Source organism: Odontomachus brunneus, unplaced genomic scaffold (assembly GCF_010583005.1).
Source record: "Odontomachus brunneus isolate Ranch 3 - 2012 unplaced genomic scaffold, Obru_v1 Obru_scaffold_026, whole genome shotgun sequence".
Lineage (NCBI taxonomy): Eukaryota > Metazoa > Arthropoda > Insecta > Hymenoptera > Formicidae > Odontomachus > Odontomachus brunneus.
In genome coordinates this window covers 1,881,598-1,892,573 of record NW_022639476.1, presented here as the reverse complement: position 1 = coordinate 1,892,573, position 10,976 = coordinate 1,881,598, and the positions used below count along the sequence as shown (strand labels likewise).

At 47.6% G+C, this 10,976-nt stretch overlaps 1 protein-coding gene across 1 annotated transcript in view; it reads left to right on the top strand.

Moving 5' to 3' along the window:
- LOC116842603 overlaps nucleotides 1-10,976 on the top strand; it is a 106,632-nt gene that overhangs the window by 86,196 nt on the left and 9,460 nt on the right. Inside the window, exons 2-9 of the mRNA XM_032812029.1 lie at nucleotides 2,154-2,463; nucleotides 4,707-5,065; nucleotides 5,665-6,945; nucleotides 7,208-7,379; nucleotides 7,586-7,744; nucleotides 8,078-9,348; nucleotides 9,783-10,187; nucleotides 10,784-10,912. Coding sequence (XP_032667920.1) covers nucleotides 2,209-2,463; nucleotides 4,707-5,065; nucleotides 5,665-6,945; nucleotides 7,208-7,379; nucleotides 7,586-7,744; nucleotides 8,078-9,348; nucleotides 9,783-10,187; nucleotides 10,784-10,912 — 4,031 coding nt within the window. The 5' untranslated portion in view covers nucleotides 2,154-2,208. The remainder of the gene's footprint in view (nucleotides 1-2,153; nucleotides 2,464-4,706; nucleotides 5,066-5,664; nucleotides 6,946-7,207; nucleotides 7,380-7,585; nucleotides 7,745-8,077; nucleotides 9,349-9,782; nucleotides 10,188-10,783; nucleotides 10,913-10,976) is intronic.

Here is a 10,976-nt window from a genome sequence, read left to right as displayed (position 1 = left end):
GAGAGAGAGAGAGAGAGAGAGAGAGAGAGAGAGAGAGAGAGAGAGAGAGAGAGAGAGAGAAGGAGAGGGGGTAGGTAGATACACGCAGGGAAACCAGTTTTCCACGCTATCGCTTCTCTATACCGTTGAATGCTAGATACATTAATAAGAGCCGCCTTACTCGTTTTGCGTCGTTTACCTTAACGACTCGTCGTCCCGACTTTTCTTCGGCGCTTTTCGCGCTGCTCTTACTCATCCCAGGTTAGCGGTACTACCGGTCGCTCGATCGACGGGTCGCGTGTGCAGGTTGGGCACCTGCTCCTGTACCGGTGAATGGGGAAGAACTTACTTTAGAAAGACGCATCTCGAACCATTCCTCTCTCTCCCCCCCTCTCCTTCTTTCTCTCTGTCTTTCTCTCTGTTTCTCTCTCTCTTCCTCTCGCCGCGTCCTGACACGACTGACACGAGGTTAAGCCACGTCTAACTGTAAGATAACCGGCCTGCCCGGATCGTTCGGCCAGCGCGCGTACGTTTACCCTACTCTTTTTCCATCCCTCTGCTCCTCGGAGGCCCGCAGTCCACGTAGTTTATCAATGGCCTCGCGAACCGTCGTCCTTCGCTCGGCACAAAGTGTTGGAGAGTTATTGGGCAACGGTATCTTTTTTTCTTTTCAATTTTATTAACGAGCGCGACTCGCTAAAGCGCATCGTGAATGAGGCGCACGTCGTTGATCCATGCGTTGTACGCGCGTGTGTGTGTGTATGTGTGCATGTGTGATAATTGTGTTTTCCACGAGAGAGTGAATCGCGGAGCGACTCGATGCGTGTCGAATCGCGAATTAAGACTCGTTAGTGGAGCATCCTTTGATCGTGACATCGGTAGCGAGCGTGCGAATAAGGGAGCCGGGCGGCTCCTCAGAATTCACATTCAGCCGAATAATTCTTCACTAATGAGATGCACGCGCATGGCGCTGGCCCGTAAAATGTGCCGATCGCGGAGAAAATATTAATTATATGTATCGAGGGCTAATGCGACCGCGAGTTATTATGCAAAGGTAATCTTATCGGGGAGGGATTTAAGCTCGGCGACGTGTTTGCAAATTGATCCCTCTCATTAACGTTTAATTATAGCCCCTTAATCGTTTCATGCAAAGCGCCAGTAAATTAATATACGAGAGTATTTTTTATGCGGGCGATTTAAGGGAAATTAGAACAGGTTTGCAGACTGACCGTCTTAATTGGCTCCCTATCCACCCCGATCATTCTTTTGGGTATTTAATGCTGGTATCCCTAACATTATATATACGGAGGAAATGTTGTAGTAAAAATTACAAATTTTTGTAATCTTGGACCACACACAAGACTATTACCGCAAAATTATATATTTGTTAAAAAATGTATGTGTGTGTGTATGTGTTACACACATTTGACACTTTGCTACAAAATTATTTTAATTGCTTGAATAATTTCTATAACTTATATTTGATAGATCGTCAATTTACTGTTTTTATAAGAATTTTCTATATATATACTACACACAATTTCATACAAAATGAAAAAATAGCTAATCTAACTAAAATTATAGTTGGTTTTGGCGTCAATATCTTTGAGTTGTTCTAATTCGAAAATGGTAGTAGTAACATGTAAACAAGGTTATTATCACTAACATTGTAGTTGAATTTAATAAAAAAGTAATTTTTTGATTATAATTTATAATAATTATTTCATTACGTAATTATAGTTATAAACATTTTTTCTTAGTGTACAGTATAGGTTTTGTTCCAGGTTTATAAGATATATTCTAAAGACGAATATATTTTCAATTTAAATTTTATTACTATATTTTCTTCGCATATAATGCATTCTATGTTTCTTTTTTACATTTCATCTCGTCTGCTTTTCACTTTGCACAAGCAGAAAACACGTTGTTAAGAACAGTTCCCGTGTCACTCGCGATCCTCGTTTTATTCTTCTCTTCCAACAATGCTCTTCAAGCCGATTTCGATTATCGCTTAGCTGCACTTGACGCGATTTGCCGTCGCTTCCCAAAAAATCACGACTCTGGTCGCGCGTTCAAGGCTGCCTGCCGGATCCAATTAGATCTCGCCGTATCCTCGGACGCGGTCTCAGGCGAACACGTTAGATAATTGGTCCCTCTTTTCTGATCCCTTCCAGATGCAAGATGAATGGCGAATCGTGCACACCATAGAGACGCCAGGTCGGCATAGAAATGGGCAACAACAGCAGCAGCTCCCATCAATATTGCGCGTCCAACGGGCCGTCGCACGAGATTGGACGCGGGTGGACACAGTCGTTCCCCCGGGAGCTGGCTAGGCATCATCCTCAGCAGTCGGGACACAAGGTCCTGCCGGAGCCGCCCAATCAGCGGCTGCGCGCCACCAATAATGGAAGCATCATTCACAACGGGGGAACCATAAGCGGCCGCAGGCCGCCGGCCCTCACGCTTCCGCACGACCTTAATAAGGTAAGGATTCGCGGCGGCGGCTTTTCGAGTCGCGCTGATGATGTGGCGTGCCAAGCCGAGAGCGCGAGAAGCGCGCGAACGAGCGCCGCTCGTTCCGCTGCACTTGCCTGCGGCCGAAATGCGCGGAAATTTCGCTCAGTGCGAATTCTCGATGTTATCGCCGACGCGGTGACGATCGCAACCGTAATGTGCCTCGCAACGAGCGAAGGAGGATTCTTTTAACCTTTAGGCTGCCGACATTTTTTCATTAAAAAAGTAGTTTTTTTTTCTCAAAAATTTTTCTATGTAAGTAACATACATATTGCGCAAAATTTTGAGATTTGTGCAGAGCTACAAAAGTGGCTTTCACGGCAGGGAACGCACGATCAAATATAAAAAATTTTTATTTTCTCAAAAATAATGTATTTGGAAGTTTTTGGTATCGCTGATTCCAATTCTGAGCATAGAATTATGAAATTCCGAGCCCTAAGTACAACATTGACAATATAAATAAATATAAACATATAGATTCATGCAGTCTTTTTTGTTTTGTTTTTTAATGTTTAATTTTTGTATTTTTTTACTTTTTTGCTTGTTTATAATTTTTTTATTTTTTATATTTTTATTTGATTTTTATTTTTTTAATATTTTTCAATATTTATATTTTTTATACATTTTGTGGTTTTTTTTATGTTGACTTTTTTCCGTAATTATGATAAAATTTTTTCGAATGATAATTTTCAAAGCAGGGCGTTATGCATAATGGAGCATTACAATTAGTGCATATGTTTCGGCGACGTAAGTGCGAACAAACACAAAGTGGGCACTGGAGAAACACGCATTGTGTAGGCTACATACACACATATATGTTTAATACATTTAGTATTTAAAATACCACTAAAAATAGTAGTATTTTAACCCGAATTCAAGAATCACAAAAGTGCCTTTCCCGGCAGTCTAAAGGTTAAGAAACTAAAAGGGCAATATACCAAGAGGAATATATATGTGTGATGCAGAATGCATCTTACTAAAAGGAATTTCCTCTTACTAAAGGGGATTCCTCTTACTAAAGGGAATTTCTATTAAAAAATAGGACTTGTAGATAAAAGATAAAATTTCTTTAATTTCAATAATTTTGTGCTTAGAATATTTTCTTCTTGTTTTTAAAACAATCTTCGTAGAAGGATAGGCTATTTATAAAAGAATTCCGCTAAAGATAAAATACTTGCAACGATCAGCCCAACATTGATTCTCACCGGTCTGGTAGTTCTTTTCGCGGCTGGAAACCTAAGAGTCTCAGAATAATTATTGACAGTATCTTTTTATCTCGATCTGTCCCGGTTTGATATTCTTGTTTCGTGGCCGGAAAAGACCTCGTTCGATGTGTGCATGAGAGTCGCGTTCTTCGTCATTTGGAATTCTCGCGCGGATAATGCGCGTACAGAATTCGCGCGTGTCTTTTGGGCGGGCGCCAATGCGTTTCGTAGTAACCCGGTTAAGAGAGTATTCCATAGGAGGACTTTTTACCGCAAATTCACAAAATGTATCACGCGGCCTTCATCGAGCGCTTTGTGCACCCGATCGCACAAAGACCCCGGTTTCTCATCCGCTCGCTTTGTCACGGTAGTCCGTGTTCCGTGATATTTATTATGTGCGTCGGGGGCAAGCCGTGCGCACGCTTTGCAAATCAACAATGTTCCTAGGAATAAATGTAACACACTTCATCCACTTACCGGATTTACGTAACCGCCCAGAGAATAAGTGTCTTTAACCCGTTACGCGCGCGTTGTTCCGATTAACACGGTACATTCACTAATGAATTTTTCTTATGAAAGTCAGGTATAAATACTTGTTACTTGTGCTCGAGGTGCAGAAAAGGCATTTAGAACGGTTTTCTAAGACGTCAGAAGATTATTAAAGACGTTGAGAAAAAAATTCATATATTAAATGCGACAGAGACAGGGATAAAACAATTTGATGTAGTTTTCACTTCTAATTGCGGACGATACGCCAGTCGCAATTGTAAGAATACTTAAAAGGATTGCCTAATTGAGAAAGATGTTTAAAGACCTTAAGATGGAGAAAATTCATACAATTAAGCACGATAGAGAAACAGTTTGCTCAAGATTCTGCTTTTGGTTGGGGAAAATTCGTTGCGGACGATACAGAACTCTACGGTCGCGAGAACGCCGCGTTATCGGGATGCAGCGCTCTTTCCCATGGAGCACTCCATTATCCTCAGAGCGTGTCCTTTCGCCTGTCAGCAGGGAATATTCCGCAGTCGCAGCACCTCGGCGTCCAACATCGGCGCGTCGCGCGGCCGCAGGCTCGAACAGCACCGTTGCTGCCATCACCGGAACGAGTCGTGTTGCATGGAGAACGAGATGCAAGAGCTCAAGAGGTTCGGCAGCGAGCCTGATCTGCGGTACTCGCCCATGGAGCGAGAGGCGCGCTGCAACGGGAAGCAGCACGCGATGGAACAGCACCGGCACTGCGGAAGCGGACATTATCCCGAGAGGGACTCTAGGGAGCGGGAGAGCCGCTACAAGGGCAAGAAGAAGTACAAGGCGCCGGCGCCGCCGTCGAACGGCCTCGTGGACGGCTCATCTCCGGACTCCTACAGGTAGAGAGACTCCGGCGATAGTAAATGATACCGCCCACGCTTCTCGAGACAAGTCGAAGTAGTTAAGTCAGTTAAAAAGTCCGGCTCTAATGACGTTGCATAATCATGCAGTACAGTACAGCAAGAGAACATCATGTGGAAATTTTGACTTGATTTCAATTTAATTTTCATTTTAGTCGTTCACAATCTAATGGGTTTTCCACTATGACGAACTCCTTTAATTAAATAGCCACATCTTCGAAGTATCCCGATTTCCGTTATGATGTGAATAATTTTTTAATTATTTATCTTCTCGTTTCTCTTTTTCTTCTGCCTTTATGTTATTACCCCATTTTTTCTATTTATTAGTTCTATTTCTTATTAGTTATCTTCGCAAAAAGATCGAACTGAACTTTTTAGCTGACCTTCGTGCTTTGACACACTTTCTTGTATTCCTTAATTTTATATGAAAACATAGCGAAATTTTTCTATCTTTTTTTTATTCTGGATATTTCTGTTCGTTATATGTACGTACAAAACTTGTACTTCTATTCTATCTTGTCGATTGACCGACGCGCGGCGTCGATACCGCGTCCCGATGTAAGAGTCTCACCTGACAGATACACGGAATCCAGTCAGGATCGGCCAGGTGGCTGCCGCGACGAGGAGGTCCAGCCGCAGCCGCCAAGGCGGTCGCGTCTCTTCAAGACGCGTGCAGAAACGAAGAGGGCGCAGGTCAACTGGCTCTCTTCGTCCGCGTTGTCTTCGCAAGCGAACGTGGAACGTTGCGAAAACATCAATGGTCCAGAACACGATCGGAGGTGGCGGGGCGGCGAAGACGGTCGCGCCGGACACAACAAGGAGAACAGACTCGCCTGGCGCAACCAGAACAACCACCATCAGCAGGAGCGGTGGTGCCGCGAAGAGCAGAGGCGCTCGCGGGTCCTCGACGGGAAGAACACGTTGCAGAGGAGCATGAGCAGCCCAGAGTTCCAGGCGGAGCTGATGCAGGTCGCCAGGAAGGTACGCAACAAGCTTAACTGCGGCGGGAGGTCGTCCGTGGACTCGGCGAAGGTCGCCTCCCTGGAGCGCACGAGTGACGCCGATCGATGCGCCAAGGAGCCGAAGGTCGAGGAGTCGAAGAGGCCGGAGAAGCGGTCGGCGAGGAACGAGGAGGGATCTCCCGAGGAGCAGCGCGTGATGATCGAGGACAGGATGGTCGAAGAGAGGCGGTTGATCGAGCGTTGTGCTCGATCCGAAACGAGCATTTACGAAGAGCGCAAGGGCAACACGCGTGACCATCCCGCGAGGATTACCAAGGATTACCTGGAGGAGAGGCAAGCGGAAACGGGCTCGGGCGGTAAGAGACGACTAGTTGAGAAATCGACGACGCTTGAGGAGTCGTCCGCGCCGCTGCACCGGGATAACCCGCGGGAACGAAAAGGCGCGAAGGATCACTTGGACGCTGCGAGACATCCCGCGGTCGGCGAGAGGTCCTTCCCGTCGGAGAAAGGGCGGCGGGAGCTCATGGAGGACTATCAGCGGGCGAAGAGCGTGGCAAGGACTCGGAAGTACGAGCAGACGATGGATCCGGGAAGAAGCAGATCAGAGAGCCCGGCGATCAAGGTCTCCGGCAGGGACAGGGTATCCTCCTCCTCGGATCCTCGCGGCCAAGGTTCCGGTAGGGAGAGCACGCCCGAGCGCACGGAGGCCAAAGAGAGAGAAAAGGAGAATTCAGATCGTAGATGGCGGAAGAGCGACGCTAGGAATACTGATGGCGCGGCGGACGAGAGGAGGTGGCCCGAACCAGTTCCCGCGACGGAGAAGAGGGACGCAAAATCCAAAGAGAAGCTTGCGAGGAAGGCAGAAGCCAAGGAAGCGCGCGAGAAAAATTGGCACGTGTAAGTCGCTCCCTTCGTCTTTCTTCGCGGGTCGATTTGTTATCTCACGTGCGAGCGGATGCGCGATTCTGTTAATTATCTCGCCTTATCAATGAGCGGTGGATGCGTGCGTCGCGGGTTGCGGGTAAGCGATTACCCTTCGCCTCGACGACGGCGCGTCGCGACGACGATAAGCGACATGAGTAATTAGCGCGCTCGCTCGCCCGTTCGTCTGCTAATCACCGCGTCAGAGTCTGAGATGTCGTTCTCGATCGTTCCCCAGATTGCCATCATCGGAGAAGTCCGCGCCGAAGACCTTCTACTTCGGTATGGACGACGCACTGTCGAACGAGCCGCGGAATTGCGTGGACCAGCAGATGGAGCAGATTCAAGCTAGGTTGCAAGCCAGAGAAATTAACGGATCGAACGAATGCATGCTTGATTACACGGATGATGTGAGTAATATGTTCCTTTTCTTTCTTTTTTTATTTATATTTTTGTTAATCAATGTATCGGATATCTCACGCGAAAAGAGTAAAAATTCGCTCGGAGCGATAATGAAAGTACTGTCGCTCGGCTGCGACTCGTTCGAGAGAAAACAGGAAGGAAAGAATGAAAGCAAAGTCCTGGTTTCGCTGGAGGGAATACTCGCGATTTTTAGGGGAAAAGCGGCATGGAGGATATCTCGTTGAAATTGCGACCCACGCTGCCGAAGAAGCAACTGGAGATCCCGCGATTTTCACCGTCGGCAGCGTGGAGATTGTTGTCGGCGCTGGAGGCACCTGGACCAACCATGAGCACAGCGAGCGAGGAAATCCCGGTAAGTGCGCGAAGAGTATCTTTTCGATCTTTGAAGATCGAAAAATGCATTGATTGGTTCATTTGCGCAATGCTGTTTACGGGAATTTGTTTCTTTTTTATTTATGATATCTAATTGGTTTGCTATATCTAAATACACGTTTATAACAATGCGTCTTACATATAATATTTATAACGTCTGCTGGAAACTATGCAGAATTGCGCCAAACAAAATAACAAAGGGAGAAAAGAGATTATATCTTATGCGCGACTTAATGAGACGCGGCAATATATCATAATGGTTACCGATGACCACCATGATATTAAACGTGTTAAGAAACACGTTTGCTGTCAGGTGATGTTCGAGGAGCGCATCGAACGTCTGTCGAGGCCACCCCCGCCGCTGATCGCTCTCGGTCCACGAAGCTCGCATGACAAGTCGGGCGACTCTGGAATATCCGGTGACGCTGGCGCGGCTAATGACGACTCTCTGGACGTGAGCACTACCAACAGACTGAAGACACCGGCGACGAGGCCGACGTGGACTCCGCAGCAGGACTTGGGTGAGGAGTCGAGCAGCGACGCCGGGGTGGATTCACCACCGCCCATGCCGACTCCAGTAAAATTTCCGCCTAGGGCGCACGTATTCTCGTTGTCGTTGCCGCGCGACGACAACCGCATGTACCTGTACAATCCAGATGCGAAGGGCAAAGAGGGCTCGACGTTCAACTCGCTGCAGAAGCTGAAGAGGTCGGTGTCAGGTGCTCTGGGACTCGGACCGCTCGACCTCGAGAGGAAGCGCACGCGCGACGTCCTCGACGACAACTGGCTGTTGTCGACGAGCGCTCCGACGTCGCTGCAACACACCCAAATCACGGACGCGACGCGATCCTCACCGCCCGGCTGGAAACCCAGCTTCGACGACGAGGACGATGACGATGAAGATCTGGAAGTGGATCTTGAGGACCGCGGTGACTTCCCCGTTATCATGAAGCCGCCCTCCTTCTCTTATTTAGCCTCAGGTGGTCACGTTATGTACCTTCCCGAGTCCAACGACTCGCAGTACCAGACGCAGAGCTTGAATTGCAGGAGCAACGTGATGACGGACAACGAGAAGAACTCCGCCAACAATGGCGGGCCGAAATATCGCAAGAATGGCGTGGATGAATTCAGGAAGCCTGGCAAAGATGTGGAAAGGACGAACAAGTACTCCAAAGACTCGACCGTACTGAAGGACAAGCCATTTGCGAGCGACGGCAAGATGAGCAACAAGTTCTCCAAGTCGTGCGAGAACATCTCCTCGGAGATGAAGCAACGGAGCAGCTCGCCGCCCATCGGCGGCCAGCAGAACCTGCAGGACGACAAGGAGATTGCGCCGGAGGTGAAACTGCCGTTGAAGAGCAACTCGAAGGGTCGCAGGTTCACGTTCCAGAGCACCGTGAGGCAGATCGAGAGGCGCAGATTAGCGGAGAAGCTATCGCGCGAGGCCGAAGCCAAGGAGAGGCAGAGGAAAGGCGAGCTGGAGGCGATGCGTAAAGTGGAGGAGGAGTTCCAGCGGAAACGAGCCAGGGAGAAGGCGAACATCAGGCAGCAGCTTCGCTTGTACAGCATGGACGAGAACCTCAGGTGAGTCCAGCGGATTTATTCTCGCGCGGATATTCCTGAAAGATATTGCAATGCAAACGCTCTTAACATGTTGTTAGTCGCGCATTAGACGATTCGTCAAGCACCGTGCATTCTTTCGTGAGTCGCATACAATAACATACTTTAACCTACCTAACTTTTGTAACTACGAAATATGAGGATTAACAAATCATGAAGCAATTTGATTCTAAAAGATTTTCAAATATCTGTAGACGTGTTGAATTACTCGTCCAAAGAAATTCACGTCTATTTATCTGCGGACTAAGGTGTGTTTAGAATATTATGATCGAGGTTCTGATTTTTAATTATACTTTTGTGATAATTAGAAGTTGTTTCCAAAGGAATTATTTTAGTTCGTTGCTTTAATTCGTTACTTTCGAGGGCGACTTGTTATCGACGACTTGTTCAAATTGCAGCAGCCTGCCCACCGTGTGGGACAGCTCGCAGTTGTCTCGCGCGGATCCCGATGGTGCGCCGTCCTCGTCCGCGTCGTCACCAACGTCGGTGCCACCAGCGAAATTGACCACCATACGGAAGAGCAGCGTCAGCAGCGACGAGTACCTGCGCAAAAGAGCCCCGAGTGCGGACTCCAGGCAGCACCAGCATCAACACCATCAGCAGCCGCAGCAGAGAGAATACAAAGATTATCGGCCAAAGTACTACGACTGGGCACCGGAATCGTCGTCGCACCTGGAATACAAGCAGACCACGGTGCATCCCAAGGTGGTTTGCGACATCCCCAAAAGCTCACCTGTCTTTGTGGACGCGAATCCCAGCAAAGCCGCGAATCTGAGCTCCACGCCCAGGTCCGATAATTACAGGTGAGCACGAAATTTACAAGTTCTCGTTAAATTAACACATCGAGAATTAACATACCCGAAATAATTTGTAGATTTTAAATATCTTTGATTTATTTATTTCTTGCCTTACGTTTCTCATATTCTTTTATTCTTCTAAAGAAAAATATTTCACGCGATGATGTAAATATATTTATACTTGCAATGAGTCTCATTAGAAGAAAGTGTATAATGAATTGAGAGAAATACATTATTTAAAGTTCGTCACTCTCCGTTGTAAAGCAGAGGAAACAATCGATACGTTTCTACGCACGCACGCGTTTGTAGCTTATTTCCACTTACACGGACTATAACGCGATGCTTGATCGAAAAGAAAGCGGGAAGCGAGCACGATGAGGTATGTAGGCTATGCAAAAGGGTTCAAGAAGGGTAAAGGTCTCCTCCGCCGCGCATTACGTACGTACATTGGTACGTACATACGAGGCGTCATTCCGGGGAGTCTCTGAATTCACTTTCACTCACGTGCTCGGTGCCATGTTAAGGCTGCCCGTGTACAACAGTCCGCGAGATTGCGAGACGAAACCGCTAATGGCGAATAATCCCGGCGTGTTACCTAATAGGAAAGATTTTGCTCACGGGGCCGTGGCGGCGAGATCCTCCTTAGCGAGCAGCGACAGCGAGCTATCGCAACCGAACACGAGGCCGCATTCCAGGCAGGCCGGCGGCAAGAGCAAGCCCCTACGCTCTAGGTACGTTCGATACAATCTGACACCCTTGACTTCCGCTTGAAGTAACGATTCCCCCCCCCCCCCC